At 40.6% G+C, this 19,947-nt stretch overlaps 1 protein-coding gene across 1 annotated transcript in view; it reads left to right on the forward strand.

Moving 5' to 3' along the window:
• edil3a (EGF-like repeats and discoidin I-like domains 3a) overlaps positions 1-19,947 on the forward strand; it is a 204,518-nt gene that overhangs the window by 101,599 nt on the left and 82,972 nt on the right. The window contains exon 5 of the mRNA XM_015972490.3: positions 19,428-19,609. Coding sequence (XP_015827976.1) covers positions 19,428-19,609 — 182 coding nt within the window. The remainder of the gene's footprint in view (positions 1-19,427; positions 19,610-19,947) is intronic.

Here is a 19,947-nt window from a genome sequence, read left to right on the forward strand (position 1 = left end):
TTGATTAATTTAAAGATTGAGCCAGAAAGGAATATATTATTCTAGAATCAGTACAGAATATGATAAAAAAATTCAACAAGTAACATGAATATAACAAGGACAGAAAGTGCTGCTATAAAAGCAGAGAAGAGCTACTGAAGCAAGGACAAAACTTGTTGTTTTCAGCAACATCGATGAATAGAAATAGAATTGTATGGGACAATTTAGCTGGAAGTGACAATACAGAGTGTGTAGGCTCATAATATAAAATTGTTGGTGGCATAATTGTGTGGTGTCGTACATCACTGGTGTGTTTAGCCCTCATTCTGTCATCTTTACTTGCTCTAATTGCTTTAAAACACCAACATAAGACACTTGTGAGTGTAGCCTTTGAAAGAGACGGGGGTGTGCGTCATTCAAAGGGCAGAACAAAGCAAGAGCATGCTTTCAAAGAGCAAACTTAATATTTATTTTTATTGATGATGTTGTTTCTATGATTTAAAACAAATATAATTTCATTAATCACAGAACCAAAACTAAAAAAAAAACTTTATCTAATCAGAAACTAATAAATCGAAGCATTTGAAGGTTAGCAAGTGACAGTTTTATGTTTGAAGGTGCTGGTTTGCTTTCTGTTCCAGATTATGGACAGAACAATCAAGCAATGTGCTCATTTTTTTCAATCCCCAGCAGCTCTAAAGACCTTCATGTTTTTATAATGCCATTATGGGGATAGTGTCTGCATTCGAGGAACATATTAGGATTAATATATCAGGAGACATGGAGCCCAGAGCCACTGTTCCTGCATGGATACTCACAAATTAAATTATTGGATTTTCCATCTCAGGTGCACCACAGCTGTGACAGACCAGAGGAATGCAGGAGGGGATTTTTCACAGGTCCACTCCACAAATGCAAGAAGGTTTTACAGTCAAATGCAAAGATCACTGCCAGAAACCATAAGAAAAAGAAGCAAAGATGTAAAATCTGAAAACTATTTGTTAAATTTAGGTACGCACCGATACGATACTGGTATCGATATCGGCACCGGTACCAATACCAGTATCGGTAAAAGTTAACCGATACCAGGAACTGATACCAATGCAGTTGCTTAAAAATTGCTTCACTGTAACTTGTCATTTCTGTTCACACAAGATTTTAGTTTTGTGATGATTTCCATTCATTTATTTTACTTTTTATCTACCTCACAGTCTTTTCCTGTTGAAAGCAGAGAAGAAAATAAAATCTGTCTTCCAAATCATTGCATTTTTTTGTGTGATAGAAGTATCGGTATTGGTAATCGGTATCGGTGAGTACTCAGATCCAAGTATCGGTATCATATCGGTTTGGAAAAAAGTGGTATCGTTGCATCCCTAGTTTAATTAGAAAACCTTAAAATGTGTGCATATTGAAACACATGTTATAGTCTGATTATCAGGGTGGCTTGCTTTTGGTTGTTTGTTTAAACACATTAGATGTGACGGGAACCGTTGACCGCGAGGTGAAAGTGCTGACTCTCAGCGGTAATTGAATGGTGTTTACACCTTCAGAAGATGAAGCGTGTCCCATTTCTACATATCCCAGAGGGGAACTGTAAGCAGGGCCACAAGTCCTTCACTGTTTAGCTGATATAAATGTCAACAACCCTGAAGGTAATGCCATGTGCTGCAAACGGCGTTCTTTTTTTCTGATTGTTTGGATTTTCATTAAAAATGTGATATTACGGCTGATCATTTCATATGAACATTTTCACATAGAGCTGTATGTTTTGACATGTATCAAATGTTTCCCATTAGAAATGACATCACCAAGTCAGCTGCATTTTGTTTGAGCTGTGTTGTTTCTGTTTATTAAACCCATGTGCAATAGTCTTCATAGAGGTGTGATTTTGTGCAGATACGTTTATTTACTCCAAATGAATTAAAACAAGATTTTTGTGAATCTTAGTCACTGAGTTGGGGATCAGCCATGATAGGAACATTGTGTCTTACTCGAGGAAGTGGAGAAATGATTTGATGACACGATTATGTTCAAAAAGGTTTTTGTTCACAAATGGAGGTAATTTTAAAGAAAAAAATGTACTTTTTTGATCCCCTTGGGAATTTTTTTTCTCTCCATGTGATGTATCCTTAGCAATGGGCTGCAATTTGTAACACAACTTGAGGTTCAGCATCTTGCCCAAGGATATATATATATATATATATATATATATATATATATATATATATATATATATATATATATATATATATATATATATATAAACGATTGTGTCCTAAAGCATGAGCTGTTTCTCACATTTTGCAGTTTAAAATTGTCGGGGTGGAGTGCCTTGCCCAAGGTCACTCAACATTGTAGAGATTTGTTATCAGAAAAGTATTTAAAAAATCTGTCCATCGATTCATTTTTGACCCAAATAATGAATTAAGTCCAGATCATTGGGGCAGCAGTTCCAGCAGAAAAGCCCAAACTTCTTTTTCTCTATGAACCTCCACCTCCACTGGCAGGATCCTCAGGTGTCCCCTGGCCATTATGGAGATATAACCCCCAACACGTCATGGATCAACCCGAGGGCCTCCTGCTGGGCCAGACATGCCTGAAACACCTTTGTACACAGCAAATTCAAAAGTGTTTATTTTCTGGTGTTGGTCCAATTTAACACCAAGAATAGTTAATTTAACACTAAAACGAGTTATATAGTTGGTATGTAACACTGACATGAGAGTTAAAACCCAGTGTTAAAAAGGAGTGTTTCCTAATCAACTCTGCAGGTGTCATTTTGGACAAAACTCTGAACTCCCACAGCAGCTGTAACACCTGCAGAATTAATTTGTAAAGTCCACCCTTTTATTCTAAAAGTTGGATTGGTAGCGACCGATTGGCTGCAGAGTTGCAGGAGCTGCAATGGGCGAGGTGCATTGTGGGTAGTCATGTTTTTAGTTAGTTTGTTCTATTTTGGAGTGTTTATGCATGTTTATTTTGGGGAGTTGTGTTGTTCTTAGTTAGTACTTTGTTCACTGTCACAAGTGTGGTTTTGCTTGTTATGTCATGTTGGTACCGTAAGTGAGGAGGCTGGTCAAAAGAATGGGACCGCTGTGTGTTCCACTATCACAATAAAAATGTGGTGCGTGGTTCATACTACATGCTCAGGGGTCTTATTTATCAAACATTGCGTATAATCCTTACTAAAACCGTACTTAAGCTCAGCAAAAAAAAAAAAAAAAAGTACTTGCGCCAAGTAGGTTTGTGATCTATCAAACATGGAGTACACACAGCTGCACACAATCTCTGCTTCAGAAATTAGAAACTATCTAGAAAGGTTCTCGGCTGCTTTTTAGTCACATCCCGCCCTCAACACGCACACTTTCTGCCATAAATAGTGCAAAGTGCCTTGTGGTTCTCATGCATATACATAAACCGGCTGTTGCAGCACTCCACCAATGACGATGGCAACTGTAGATCAAGGAAGCGTAATTTCACAGAAGCAGAAATTGAGGTACCTGTGGGTGAGGTGGAGAAATTAAAGGAAGTGCTTTTGCAAAACAAATAAGAGAAAATCCACGGAGTGGCACAGCGTTGCTGAAGCCATCAATGTTGTGAATTCTTCTGAGAGATCTGTGGCGGATATAAAAAAGTGGTCCAATCGGGATTCGATCCCCAGACTCCCAGGTGAAAGTCATGCACGCTAACCAGTCAGCCAACGAAGCTCTCCCCTGTACAAGTAGCCAGGACGCCTGATCAATCGGGTCACAGTGACAGGACACTCACACACACACTGTCACAGACGCATGACATTCTGTCTCAATCTGTCCCCCTGCTGATAATCTGCATTCCGTATTCTGCGCTTCAGGCTGTGTGTGTGTGCACGCGTCCGTGTGTGTGGGAGTGTGCGCACATGTGTGTGTCCGCGCGCATGAGTGTGCATGTGGGGGGGCTTGTTCTGTGTGAAAATAAAGCAGTACAAGTGAGAATGCTGCAGGATTTCATAATTGTATCCTTCTCAGCAGCAGCACTGCAGGTGCTCTCCATGTCCAAAATGTGCGTAAGCATGGCTGTAAGTCAACTTAAAGTTGCGCACATTTTTCCGCTAAGTTTTCTTTCATAAACCCCAAAGTTTGCGTGGAAAGTTGCTTACGTAGTTTTCTGACCCCGTTTTGTGCGTAAGCAAGCTTGATAAATGAGGCCCCAGGACTCTTCTTCTTGTGATCCTCTCCCACTGACTGATTGCAGTCATGAGGTGTACAAGGGATGAGTTAGCCAGTGTTTGTCAGCGTAGCTGGTAGCTTCCTGGCATGGCACACTGAAAAGTATTAAAATTTCTTAAATCATGGTGGTGATTAATAACTTGAATGTAAACTGACTCTGAAAATTAACATTGGTTGTAGTTTACACAGCAAATTCAGCATGCTCAAAATAACTCTATCAGAGTTGATTTCAACACTTTTACATTGTCTATATGGGTCCACCTCAGTAAGTGTTAATTCAACACTTTTTGGAGAGTTGGTACTTTAACTCTGATTTAGTGTTAAATATTTAACTTTAGAGGAGTTGGTTTTTAACTCTAAATCAGAGTTAAAGTACCAACTCTTCTAAAAGTGTTTAATCTGTGGTGGACCAATATAGACACTTTAAAGGTGTTAAATCAACTCTGAGGCCCTGTCCACACGTAGCCAGGGATCTGCCAAAACGCAGATATTTTTCTACGTTTTGGCCTGTCATCCACACGAAAACTGAGTTTTTTCACACGAAAACGGATCTTTTTAAAAACTCCGGCCAAAGTGAAGATCTGCGTTTTCTCCGTTTTGGGTGTCTGCGTGTGGACAGACAAAACCGGAGTTTTAAGGTCCGCAACGTCACTTTCCGCGACAAAAAATGCTGACATCACGTGTGCGACCTGTGTTTACACTAGCCGGCATCTGAAGCCCTCAGAGCTGCGCTCTGTCACTACCCGATCCATCAATTGTCCAAGCGCCTTTTGCTTGTTTGTTTTTGCAAGCGGAATTACTTCTCCTTCTGGAAGACCACAGACGAAGGACGAGGTTAAGAACGGGGGAAGTACTGCCGCCTACAGGTCTGGCATGTCCTCAACAACGTATTTATCCGGGTACGTGTGGACAGAGTTTGTTTTTAAAACGCGGTGGTGTGGATGCAAGTTTTTGGAGGGGCGGATATTCGTTTTCAAAAAACCCCAGCTACGTGTGGACTAGGCCTCATAGTTATTTTGAGCATGCTGAATTTGCTGTGTATGAAAATGATATAAAGGAAAAACTGAAGGAACATCAGAACAAATGAAAATAAATCCCCAGGAAGACTCACAAAAAAACAATTAAAGTAAAATCTGAACAGGAAAATCTCAAACCAATCATATCAGACTGCTGCAAATGAAATAATCATATTTAAATGGAGGATAGGATAATCGTACTATCAGACAGTAACCGATACGAACGTTGGATCAAAGAGGCAGTTGATGTCAGGAAATGAGCCCATTGGACAATAAACTAGGAGGAGTGGACTTAGTGGCTCTTACACACCCCAGGTTTTCTCCTGCAGAGAAAATCCAACTGCTATGGACTGTTTTTGGCTAACTGGCCAGGCCGATTACACCTGTTGGACAACAGCTGATGTCGACATGTGGTAGTATTTAACAAGACTGTAGCTATTAGTTGAGAAATGTCTGGCCAAGGCTTTAAAATCTTTACTTTGCTGATTGGATTCCAATATTGTTGCTGTACATTCTCTAGTAGACTTTATTTTATCGAATGCCTCCGGACATTTCTGCTGGATGCTGTGGATCAAAACGCTGATCTTGCATGCATTCAGCTGTGGTACACCATTTTTCTTTAATCTCATCTTTAAGTAAAGTCTGATTGAGCCAACATGTTAAATGAGTCGACTCTGAGTGTGCTACCTTTATCATATCAGGTATTTAATAATGATGATGTGAAAACATATTGTAATGAATCAAATGGGTCCATTTTCACCATCAAATTGACACAGTAACATTTCATACACGCCAGAGCTGCAAAGTCATGGTTACACCAGCTGGATAATCCAGACGCACAATTCAACCTTTTGCTCACTTGTTGTTCTTCAACGCAGGCATAAATAAACTGTCAAGGTCTCCCGCAAAAGCCCTTCTCTCTCTGCCCAGACTACTGGATTCCTCCCTCTGAATAAAAGTGAACCCACACAAATCCTACAAAACATACAACTTATAAGTTAAAAAATCAGATGTGATGAATTAACAAGATGTTTAAATGAAATGTTTGAATAACCTGTGCTTAAATCTATTAATTTGAAATGAATATTGCTCTGACAACGATCCATTTATATCACAAATCACTATGTGTTTGATTTAACAAGTTAATCATTGTTTACACTCATACACATTACAAAAAGATACATATTAAGGTGAAAAACATTTTTGTATCTGAAGGAAGGCGTGGCTTTCTGTGGAATGTTGGTAAATACTCAAAAATGTGTCAAATTTTGATTTGCCAGAATGGCCAGAAATCATAACAAAGTAGTTTAATAAAACAGGAATTACTTCCCGAGTAATTCAGTTTCTAGCGTAGTTCTGAACCGGCCAATTCGGAACAAGCATCCTTGAAACATCTCTTTTGACATACAGTCAAAAACCTGTTTGTACGCTGCAAGCTGACACAGCCAGATGGCTCCCTAAGAGCCACATCCACTTTGGACGCAAACAAGCATTCCAGCTACTGTTGTGATCTGGTGACAACTCAAGACTGGACGGCTCGTATCGGAGTTTAATCTATGAAATCCCGGTGCCGTGAGGTCCACTCGACTTCTGACAGTCTTCTGACAGTAGTCTGATCTGCTGGGGGTCTCCGCCAGGGTTTGTAGACACAAGGAGTGAGCACCACCTCACCCCTGCCATGTGGACCTCAAGGGATAAACCATCAATCCTGCTCAATGGTCAACTTTCCTCGCGGGGTCACCCATTAGGACAGTGGGAGGGTTAAAGCAGACAACAAATTCTTTTACACCCAGATTTCACAATTTCTTTCAGATACAAAGATTCTGATAAACACCTAACTTACATCACACCACTTACACATCACATTCCATCACTGCATCCATCACATCTCATGATTCATATCTTGTCATGTATAATCATTAGTTTAGAAAAGAATAAAATTCCTTTTTAACTATATACTTGACTCTGTCTGACTTAATACGAAGTGTGTTTATGGTCCCTGAACAAGTAAATGTAACTATAATGTTCTGATTAAACATTCAAAAATCAATCAGATTGATATTTCTTATTTTTATGGAATCATCCCATCTTATTGGTCATGATTAATTTGCAGTCATCACGCTATAAAGTGTGACCAATACAATCTACAAATATGAATAGCACATTGCCTTGAGGTGTATGCTTGTCTGTTTTTGTGTATTAGAAAAACAGGACATCTTCTAGTAAAGCAGTTGGTTAGATAGTTTCTGTAACGTTCAGATAAATCAAGGTCAGGCAGAGGCAGTTGTGTTTAGCTGAGCTGAAAGATTTTTTCTCAGAGGGAGGAAAGTCAAAGTGTCAGCTGCATTCAGATAAAATGTGACTTATAGAGCTTTGAGGAAAAGGTATGTGGAAGGGTGTGTTTTTACCAAAGTCCTTTTTATGTTTGGTTTATCTAAAATATTCTCCTTATTTCAAGAAGAACATTTTTTCTACATGTTAGGGTGGGAACAAACTCTTGTTAAAGGGGTACTTTGGAAATTTTCCGATTTTAAATCATTTTCTTGAGCCAGTATGTGCTAAAATTACCCTTTACAGGGTTAATGAAAGGCCACCCTGCTCTATCGCCCCCTGTGGCCAGAATTGTCAACTTGCAACTTCAGACTGGCACGACGCTCTGTTGAGACTTTTGAAAAAAAAAATAGCTGACTTTTCTGGCACGGTAGTCTGGTTCCAGCACATTTTCAGCATGTTTTAGATCATGAACACAGCTGGGTTTTTTTTCTTTTTATTTAGTGATGAATTGCTCCTGCAGACACTAAGGAAGGCTGGGGAGACATTTCAGCTGTTAGATCGAGGTGTTAAAAAGAAGAACAGACAGTGAGGAGTGAACTTTTGCTTTTGGTTCTACAAGCTGCCACTAGGGGGTGCTAAAAGCAAGCCAAAACTGGCTAGATCTCTTTAAACAATTTTGTTCTTAAAAATCTAATTAACTGAAAAACCAATTTTTTTTATTTGTGATAAAAATCTGTCACTCTGAGTTTTTCATGCGGGCTGAACATGAAACTAGTTTCTTACACCTATCTGCTGCATTAGCTTCTGATAGAAAATAGACGGTGAAACTACTGGATTTGAAAAGCCTGACAGATCTATGCCAAAATGTTACTTAACATTCATGGACTCACCATTCTTGACTTGTGACCATGAAGGCTGTCGTTGGTTTAGCTTCCAGGAAACAGCTGAGAACATCTCGAATAGTAGAAGCTAGAGTGTCTGTCGAAGTCTATCTCACCCATATAGAAGACCCTCCTTCGGATCCGAAGTGTCCAGGTGGAGATGGTTTTCTCCAGGCACGAGATTGGTAGAAGAACCTCTATGCGACCAAATCAGTCCTGAGATGTCTCCTTGGGTCACTCGACTGGTGGAACGATTTGCGTCTCAAGATCCGTAACTCTGAAGGAGTTTTTCGTCTTTTAACTTAACTCAGAAATCAATGAGTCTGGGAGAGTCTTTGTTAGCTGGTTATAGTTCGTTTATTCTTTGGCTGTTCTGGTCAGCGTGACTAGAACAGCAGGTGGAGATTCAGGGACGGCCGTTCCCTTTTCTCTGTGGTGTTGGTTCAAGAACTGGTTCTGAAGCTGGGGATGGTTAGTTTTACCAAGCTCCAGGACACACCCACTCTCTCAGGAAGAAAGCTTTGATCATGCGTAAAAAGCATGTGAAGTATTTACCTTGAAGTGAATCCTGCATGAGCTGGACACATGCAAAGGCATCTTCTGGTTACTGATTAAACATTACTGATTATCATAAATAATAATTATTATTGACCAAAGGTTAATAAGTCATTTCATTAATTAGAATACATTTAATATGAAAAGGATGATTATTTATGATGATTATTATAAACCTTAATAATAATACGCTTTTATTGAGTTATTTGATAATAGTTGAAGATGTCCTTCATCTTGGGATGGACACAGATAAACAGTCAGGCTGATGATTATTCTGCAGACACTCCGGCTCCTGATGGCTTTAATCTGTGGATAAAGGTTATATCTTGACCCAGCTGTGAACTAGCTGGAACGTGAACTTTGTCCCAGAAAGACGGTCATCCATAACGCTACAGTGACTGTGGTCATTCGCAACCCAAGTCGCGCTACCTTATTAGAGATCAGAGGGGTTTACATGAGGACTGGGTCAGGTGGAGGTAAAAAAGGGCACTTCAGAGTTACCCTCCACAGGGAGGGCAGCTTTGCTATGCAAAAAACACCTCAGACAGAAATGCAACAGACTTCGGACATTACACAACATAAGTGTCCACTAGGTGGGGTGGTAGGGTTTGGGACTCTCCACACATCAGTGAATGCAGCTGCGATAAGCAGCGCTTGTCACCTCAGTCTGAACAGGGGTGGCAGGTCATTGGGTTTACAGGGCACAGTGACTCCTGGAACGAGACAGCGGCCTTCACAGCTCACAGTCCCGCCCAGGCTGGGATAGGGAGACAGAGTTGCAATGGCGATGGCAGCGGTCCACATTTCTTCGGGGGGTGGGGGGGTATTTGTTTCAGCCTTACAGGCTCAAGGGCACCAGATTCAGATAAGAAATTGTTTTGGGGGCCAGACAGAGAAAATTTCCTCTCTGTCTTAAAGTCCTGTTGGCCCTCAACCCCTCTGAATCCAATAATGGTGTAAATTAATCCATCCCAATCCATGCTTATTCGTCCACTCGCTCCTTGATTGCATCCATCTCTTTGTGCCAATGCATGAAACTAAGCCAAAGTTCGAAGCTTACGACTCGTCTCGACAATTATATGAGTCTGTGCATTCACAGCGTGGTGTAATCCATCCCTGAGCTCTGGGAAAGAGCCAATAATCCTCGACAGCTCTTTAATTTTCCGGTAACCCAGGTAACTTCCCAGGCCAAAAAGCAGGAGACCTGACACCAACACCACGAATACCCAGTCTTCAGAATCCTCTACAGACAGTTGAGATAAGCAAATCAGGTTCCGCTGTTTCCAGGAGTCCATGATATGCCCAACTGGATCTGTCCCAGAGGGGCACCCGGGAGCCCCTTCTCCCGTTCTCATCGTTGAAAAAAATGTGTCAATCGCGTCGAGAGACCAACTGACCAGGTACATTTTAGTAATTTCAGTTTCCAGTTTCCCAGAAAAAAATCAGAAGTGCTATACACCCAGAGACAGACAAAGAGCCTTGGGATAAGATAAGGAGGAGAGGAGGAAAAAAGCATCTGTACTCTCCAAGAGCCGGAAGAATGAATTCTGATCTAGTTCAATTCTAGTTCCTGAAAAGAGCTTTCTCCCCAGAGTGCGACTTACAAAGCATTCATTCTTACTAGAGACCACTCCAAATGTATTAAAAATTTGAGTAAAGTGGACCTTTAAAGTTCCACATGACATGTTCCTCCAAGAAAAGCAAATTGTTGTGTATCTTTATTACTGAGAATTAACAAAGACAGCTCCTTTATATTGCCTGTCCTCTCAGGATGAAGTAAAGGCTTTTGTTTGCATCTGGATTATTCTGCCACTTCCCAATTTTTTTTCTAAGCAGGGTGAACCTCTTGTGATGCAAACACTTGTCATCTCCTCCGACTTGTTCCTTCAGCCCACATCACGTGTGTGGGCGAGTAGCTGCAAACACTGGCCTATGCAGATGAAGCAACTGTGCATTTTCTTTCTCTACCTCTCAGCAGTAAGTGTGGAAAAATGATGCAAAACCATTAAAAGGGTTTCGGTTATTGCTTTCTGTACAGTGATTACAACGCTTGCAGTTCTTATTTTATTGAGCTAATGGAGCGTAGGGAATAAAAAAAGAAGTGTGTCTATTAGTCACAAAACTGTATATCTTTTCCTGCAGACAGCATCTATAAAAAGGACCATGGGTAAAGATCCAGTTTGAGAATAAGGTTTTAACTGTTCATGATTTATTTACTTACTCATAGAACCTTTAACCAGAGTGGTTCCAAATAATAATAATAATAATAATAATAATAATAACAAGTCATCAAAAACAAAGAAGAGAAGACCTGCCTCATGATTGATATGACCATCCCATCTGAAAAAAATGTCACCACCAAGGAGCTTGAAAAGCTATCAAAGTACAAGGACCTGGAAATAGAAGTCACAAGACTGTGGGGGATGAAGACAACAACAATACCCGTCGTAGTGGGTGCACTTGGCCTCATCAAGAAGGGACTGGAAAAGAGAACAAAACAGATTCCTGGAAACCCAACAGTCCAAGAAATCCAGAAGATTGTTCTTCTCGGAAGTGCCCACATCATCAGAAGGACGCTTTCCATAAACTAACCCTGAAACTGCCTTAGATGCATGGATTGATTCTGGCACTTCAGTGAAAGCATACAAATATACAAAAAATATAATAATATAATAATAATAATAATAAACAAGTATCAAATCATTGTAGGCTCAGTTTTTAATAAACATGCCGGAGTATAGATCAGTTCAGCAGTGACCACAGGCTTAGAGAATCACATGCATATTAGAAAGAGTGATCAGATAAACTGTACATGTTACCAAGTCTGATTGTCATGAAGATGGCATCACTCTACTTGCACCAAAAAGTAACACTAACCTGCTGTACTCCTAATCACCATCACCAGGTTCTTTGGGGAACATCTGAAGTCTTGACCGCCCAGGAATTTTGTCAGATCGTAGTCCCATTTACAACTTGTGGTCAACTCTGAAGAAGCTAGTGAAAAAGCAAAAGCTGTTTAACTCCAAGCATGTATTAGATTACAACAGGCTCCATCAGTCAAAGTCTGTCCCTGATCATCATATTTTTGTACTAAGAACAGATAACCATTCTATCAGGCAGTAGTGGATGCCCTAGATGTTGGTTCACTGAAGATCCTGATGAGCTGTTGGAAATTATTGACTCTATGCACAAGGTAGAACAAAAACATATGTATAAGACTAACGAACATGTGCATATGCTTCAGTCTACCATAGAAATATTGTACCAAAAGATATAAAAACAAGTAGCAAACCTTTGTGAAAATGAACGTGTCTTTCACTCAACTACCATGGCACAAAAGCAATTTACTCACAGACTTTGGAGATGGACAAACCTTCTTTTTACCTAATGGGGAATCATTTGTTTCTCTTGTGCCAGATCAGCCAATCCATCTGGTGTCAACAGCAGCAGGAGTAGTTTTACACTACTGTAAGAGTATAAAATGATTGGTATCAATAACCTGTAATACCTTTCTGCTCTCTGCTGAGCAGGACTCAGGTTTTTCCTAAAGACGATGAACATTTTGAAATCAAAGTAGTCTCTATTAAAAAATCCATGTAGTGTGAACATTTCTGCTTTTTATACTTGTGTGAGATTCCTATATTCTCTGCTTCATTCTGTTCTCACATCACTGAAGGTGCAAACAGAAACAGCTCTAAGGTCTTCAGTAGCAACTTATTTATAGCATTTAGCGTGTTTATGGTGATATTTCTCTACTGCACATTCACAGAAGTGCTTTGGACAGCAGAAACAGAAAGTCTGTTTAATGCAACTTAGCATGCATAGTGAATGTTAACTCTTCAAATAGGCGAGTTAAGACAAACAAATGAGCAAATGTTGATGTGCATTGGTTAGCTTGAGTTTTTGGTGCACCACAACAGTTCACCGCAATGAAAGGTTATTTGACTGCATCATCAGCGTCAGAACAAAACAAATCCAAGCACAGATTTTACAGCTTGGGAATTTATATGTAGTTATTATGACAGAAATGCTGTCAAACACTTACTCCTCGTTTCCACCTGACACGAAAGCTTCACGGAACAGTTGCTAAATGTACGTTGCAGCATTTAGCCACTATTCTAGTGGTTGGGTTTCTTTCCACCAGCCACGAAGCCCCAAGTTTTGGACCTGTCCCAGAAGCATAAGAGCACATTTCTTACGTTTCGAGTCTAAAACACATCCAAATCAGAAGATCGGATCAGACCAGACAGGAAGTCAAACACGAAAGCAGTGTAAAACATCTGTAAACTTTCAAAGTAAAAGTCGTGCAGATTTTCAGTTGCTTAACTAGAAAAAAAAATGTTTGTCATTTCCTGTCAAACTTCAGTAGCTGAGGTAAACGGAATGGATAATAACCAAAGACCTTCTTTTTATGCATGCAGCCATCTTTCTCCATGCTTGTTATCATGTGAACTTCTAAAATAACTTGTGAGTGTTGCAATTAGCATGTAATGTTGTGTCCTCGCGGGACCAGCTGCATGGAGGGCTTTAGCTCCTGTTTCGCATCTGAAACACTGCCGGTTGGAAGGGAGCTTGCGGGTAAATCACTTCTATTGTGTTGGACGCCGCTCACACATCTGGTGGAAAGAACCGTTTTATGCAACCTTTCTGTCTGGTAACAGGATATTAGTAAATATTGTATGGAAGAATCATCAAATTCATGCAAGTAAACTTTTGTATTTAACACTCTCATAAATCCGATAAGAGGTCTGTAATGAAAAGTTCTCATCTTTGGTGAAATTGTTTATTCTACCAGATGTTGATGATTACAGGAACTCCAGTTTAATGTCCTCAGCTAGAATATCAGTCCTACATTTGGGCTTCAAAATAAGATATTAATCTCCAGAAATAGGAGGAAGGGATTTGATTACATAATGTTGTTTGTTTCTCCTCATATAAATCTGGCATAACACGCCTAATTTAAATGTTAATTGTTTCCTCGCTCTCAATCTGAAATACTTAACAGCACATAAAAATATGCATGCATCTGCATTTCAGCCAGGCTCATTTGTCACCTGTGGAACCTCTGTTATACGGCTGACATCTGTTTCATTCGTTTATTATTCTTGCCTTTATCCTCTCTTTTCACTGCATGCTCATTAGTATTGGTGTGTTGGCATTAATTTCACTGGAGTAGTAATTTGTTTAGAGTGTAGGCAGGGCTTGTGGGAGATGGATTCAGCTGTCACCGCACGCTAGTGTTGGTGTTAGTGATGTGTGCTGTCGCGGGGCTGATGTATGCTCAGAGTCCAGCAGGGCAAGACCCGAGGGCTGGCTGCCACTGCGGCTCTGACGGACGACTGGCAGGCAGCTCGTTAGGAAGGGCCCATCATTGCCACGAGGTGAAAAGGACCGCAGTTTGCACCGCTGTCTTGTCACAGCATCCACATATAATTTCTCACAAGAGTGCTGGCCAAGAGGTAAAACATCTAGACAAATATATGCTGATGCAACATTGTTGCTTGACCTTCGATGTCAGGTCCAGCTCAAGAAACTCATGCAAGTTCTTCATCCCCCCCCCCCCCCCCCCCCAATTAAGCCTAAATCACACGTGGTGCAGTTCATGTCCCTTTGGTTTTATCTTAGTTTGGTTGAAAGATTGTGTTTGTTTGTTTGTTTGTTTTTCCCACAGATAAACCTGTAATATGAAATTGCATTTGCTTATGTAAAATGTTGCGGACAATTCCAGAGGAGCAAAACAGGAGTGAGAGAGTTTCTCATCTTCATTTACACAAGCTTTTACTCCGAATAGGAATAGATTGCATAAAAATAAAAGCTGTTTATTCCCTGTAGCTCAACGTTTGAACAGAACCGACTTGGATTGATCCATCGGATCTCGTAAAAGTCAGCTTTCTGAGATCCAGCAGCACGCCTGCACATCCACCTACACGAGTCTGGAAGCAGTGAGTCACCTATGATGAAGAAGTGAAGCAAAACTTATTTACCATGCTGGAATATATGAACACATCTCTGTCAGTATCCACACACACACACACACACACACACACACACACACACACACACACACACACACAGAGAGAGATATTCTCCTTCCTCCAGTCGATCCTCCCTGGACTCTCCTCAGACATTACTCAATGTCTCCTCGGCTCCCTGTTGACTAGAGCCCCACAGTTTTAGCAGCTGGATGAGTTGTGCTAAGGTTGTTTTCATTCTTCCATTCTTTCCTGACTCTTGGCTCTCTCGTGTGGTGAAAGTCTCCTCACAGCTCTCAGCGCTGCCAGTTTTATTGTCTGCTACTGTGTGTGCCTATTCTATCAGTATGTAAGCACAGAGTTTGAGATGTGTCGGTGTTTTGTTTAAATGTTGAAGGCTGCATCATAGCTTTCAGGTGGTTATTGCTTCAGGCTTCCCCTAAAGGCTGGTTTGCATGGACACACTTCAGCTGCAGCCAGCTGCAGATCTGACTGAAGTTGCAGCGTGACACACTCTCATTCTTTTGGGACACTTTGAAGCTCCCTCAGCCTTTTCCCTGTTTAAGGTTTTACACACTTCTGTTTAATCCTTTGTGACCAGAGGCACACTAACAGAAGTAGTTGAATGAGCATTTTGTTTTATTCCCAGATACACCATAATTCACAAAATAGAACAGTTGTCCCTGTTTTAATCAGAAACATTAATCTATAACATCTGTATGACATCATCCCACAATATTTTATTCTTTAACTCGGTACAGGTGATATTGAGCTAGGTTATCCAGGCATGTGGTCAGAATGTCTCCTGGATGATTCCCATGGGAGGCGTTTCAGGCATGTCTTGCCGGCAAGAGGCCCCCGGGTCAACCCAGGACCTGCTGGAGGGATAACATCTTCATGCTGGCCAGGAGTCCTGCTGGTGGACGTTTCTGGGGAGAGGATGGTTTGGGCTTCTCTGCTGGAGCTGCTGCTCCTATGACCCTGACCATATTATTCAGATACAGGTGGTTGTTGGGGTCCATGTTGGTCTACATGGCAGATTTTTTGGTCATGTGTGTACACTGTCTGGCCAAAAAAAAAGGTCACACTAATAGCTTTGATTACAGCAAACATTCACTCTGGCATTGTTTCCATAAGCTTCTGCAACGTCACCAGATTTATTTCCATCCATTGTTGCATTAATGTTTCACCAAGATCTTGCATTGATGATGGTAGAGTCTGACCACTGCACAAAGCCTTCTCCAGCACATCCCAAATATTCTCAATGGGGTTAAGGTCTGGACTCTGTGGTGGCCAATCCATGTGTGAAAACAGTGCCTCATGCTCCCTGAACCACTCTTTCATGATCTGAGCCCGATTCATCCTGGCATTGTCATTTTGGAATATGCTCGTATCATCAGGGAAGATGGAATAACCTGGTAATTCAGTACATTCAGGTAGTCAGCTGACCTCATTCTTGGAGCACATCCTGTTGCTGAACCTAGACCTGACCAACTGCAGGAACCCCAGATCATAGCACTGCCCCCACAGGCTTGTACAGTAGGCACTAGGCATGATGGGTGCATCACTTCACCTGCCTCTCTTCTTATTACACCAGTTGGGATGAAATAACTTGTTGCCAGCTAAACAATAGCTGCCCATGCAGTAATTAACCAATAGAAGGCTTTTACCTGTTCCTATAGTTAATTTATTACTATTATTTTGGGCAACCAATTATTTCAATTTAGACTCAGATTCGTTTCATGAATACCCAATAGGAAATTGTTTAAATTCCCCAAAAAGTTTCCATTTGAAAAAAGTGAAAAGTAGAAGAGACAAACAGCCATGAATTATGCATTCACCGTGCTATTGCTTTGCTGCCGTACCATGACGCTCAAAATGAAAAGCTGTTTTCCACACATTAGAAGAAAATGACTGCATGAACTTTTGCCTCTTGCAGAGAATTAAATGTCATAAACAAACAAACCAACAAAAAACAGATTTAGTTTTGTGGAGTGTGTCAGAATATCCGGTGAACGTTCAGCAATGTTCCTCAGAGCGTCTGAGCTGTCCGGGCAAATGGTACCTTCATCCTGTGAAATGTTTTCAGAGGAAATTCCCTCATCATCATTTGTTTTGGAGGATTATCCTTTTTATGGATTTCATTTAGTTGAAATATTGTCACCATTTTAGCAGTAAAAATGACATTGTTGAGAAGGCAGGTTTTTTCAGCACTCATTCAATTTATCATTTGGAAATAAAAACCTCTACTACTATTATCTTCTGCATTTAAGTCAACGGTTTGCTTGACTTAGAGACTAATTAAAACATCAGCATCTTTCACAAATGATGCAGAAAAGCCTCTGTGAAGCAGAGCTGTGAGGATACTGTTTGCATCATCACTGTAAAACTGAATTGGTTTGCAATGCAATGCCAGGTTTAAAGGGGCATTATGGAAGTTTGACAGCCAAAACATGTATAGAAATAATAAATTTCTTCTTCATACATTCTCCTGCAATGCCCTGGCCCTGTAGAATGAGCCCTGGCATTTTTACTGTGATTGCCTGATTTTCTGTAAGATCACAGAAAAAGAGAGTTGAGCTGAGCTGCTCGGGTCGAGCAGGCTGCTTCATGCGCGTTCATGCTCAGGCATAGCCCGTAGCATTTGCTACCAGTAGCTTTAGCAGCAGAGAGTGAGGTAGTGCCAACTCAGCAACTTTGTCGCTGTTCCTAACGCCTAGTGACGAACGTAGCTACATTTCTGAGGACCCTTAGCTACTTTCTTCTGGATATTTCCTGCAAATTAGCAACAAAATAGCCATTTTCACTCCGAACCATTCTTTGAACGTTGTTTTAGCTGTAATCAAAGATATAAATATTACAGATACCAAAAACATCAGTGGTGGTTTAGCTCATCTAGTTAGATGTCGGACTCTCGTACAGGAGACCCAAGTTCGATTCTGGATGTGAACATATTTTATTTAGAATTTCTTTTTTACATTAATGGTATATTTTGAGACTCGCCGAACGGCATTGAATTCACAGATAAAAAAGATGTGGGTTCTGCTTTCATTTTGGAACAATTTTTCAAGCAAGGGAAGGGAATGATCTGAGCATGCAGGAAGACTGACCCATCAAAACCTTAGTCAGTTGTGCTGAAGAGAAAGGTACAGAACCAAATTATTTAATTAATTAGCTGCGCGTTCTCCTGCCCTCTGTCCTCCGGGCCACACACACACACACACACACACACACACACACACACACACACACACACACACACACACACACACACAAGGGACTGTCAGCTCTCAGAGCTCTGAAGCTGAACCCCGTCAGCTTCACAGAGCTTCGTCTCAGCTGTTATTTTCGTTAAGGAGTGTGCACGTACTGCATGCGCGCCTCGTGCACGAGCCTACTATTGAAGCTGCCGTTACGCTTTTGGCCTGAGGGGGCAATCGCTAGCATAACAATTCAAAACTCCATAAAGTCCCTTTAAGTGAGTAGGTTGCATATTTTAGGTGAAGGTTTGCATGATGCAGAGTTGAGATGATACAAATTCATTACAGCTTCAGTCATTTTAACTTTAGACAAATCTTTTTCCTACTCATGTTCTGCAGCTTTTTATGCAGCACATTCAAACTGTCTGGGTTATGTTTTGGTACACCAGTGTCTGGCCTCTTTTAAACAACTGTTAATTAACAATAAATGAAAGCACACAGTTGGCAACTATTATCATTCTTAGCAAATGCGGGTAGACTTGGAAGAATCTTGTGTTTAAAAAATATGTAAAAATAGCTGTAACAACCTTTGGCGTTCAGTTTAATTATTATGTTTACAGTGATGAATGTCTACACTCATGTTATCATTCATTTTAATTTAAATTAATATTCCTTATATCCAAAGCATGTTTGTTCAATGGAAGTACAACAGTGTGTTTTTTTTACAAGATTTCCTTTTACAGTATTTATATTTATTGAATAGTTTGGTTGTTTATTTGTTCATCTGGGTGTACAGATAACGTGGGAGCAGCTTTCCACTCAGAGGAAGCTGCAGTTGTTCCAAATCCTGTTGACGTTGAGGATGATGCCGTCCTGCAGTGACCACAGCTCCTCAGGAAGAACTCCCACAGAGCTCTTCCTAATGAAAGCAATTTAGAAAATAAAATGTATAAATGCCGTGGGAAGTCTTCATGCTGAGTGCTTTGTCTAAGAAAGATGCTGCTAAAAACAGAAAGACAGGAAGAAATTGGGGTCAACATACCTATAAGGAGGTCAAATCAGAGCTAGAGGGAAAGAATAAAAGAAAAACTAAAGGAAGAGTAGCAATTTAAATAAAAAAAGCTGATTTACCAGTAATTTAATATGTCCATTAACTGTGATACAAACACATGAAAGAGTGACGGAAAAAAAATCATGATGCAGCAAGAAAAAAAACGGGAGAAAAATGTTGACCCTCCAAGTGCAAACTTGTGGTATTCTTGGAAATGTGTACGTCGTTGGTGACATTTACTGTATTTGAGTGTTTTGAAAGGTTCATCTGTCCTTCCTTCCTTTCTTTTCTTAGAATGCTCCGGACCGCTGGGCATGGAGGGCGGCATAATCTCCAACCAGCAGATAACGGCCTCCTCCACCCACCGCGCTCTCTTTGGCTTGCAGAAGTGGTACCCGTACTTTGCACGCCTGAACAAGAAGGGCTTGGTCAATGCCTGGACCGCTGCCGAAAATGACAGATGGCCGTGGATCCAGGTAAAGCACAGACGCAGGACAGGCATCACGCATAGCCGAGCCAGGCAGGGCTGAATAAATCTAAATTAAGACACAGGTGCGGTCTTAATTACTGGCAGACCCTTGTTGTTTTTACATCTTTAAAAAGAAAGTTAGGAATTTTCATCTTAAAAGTCTCTTTTAGGTATGCTAATATTTTTGAATCAGTGGGATCTGTAGGTATCCACCAGAGGCCAGAGGACACGTACATAATAGGTTTTTAAGGAAATTTCTAATCCTATTTAAAGAGGCATAGGTCTTACAAAAGTTTACATTAAATGGGGGATTGTGTCTTCTTTTATCCTGAAACAAACAAACCT

This window comes from Nothobranchius furzeri, chromosome 17 (assembly GCF_043380555.1).
Source record: "Nothobranchius furzeri strain GRZ-AD chromosome 17, NfurGRZ-RIMD1, whole genome shotgun sequence".
Classification (NCBI taxonomy): domain Eukaryota; kingdom Metazoa; phylum Chordata; class Actinopteri; order Cyprinodontiformes; family Nothobranchiidae; genus Nothobranchius; species Nothobranchius furzeri.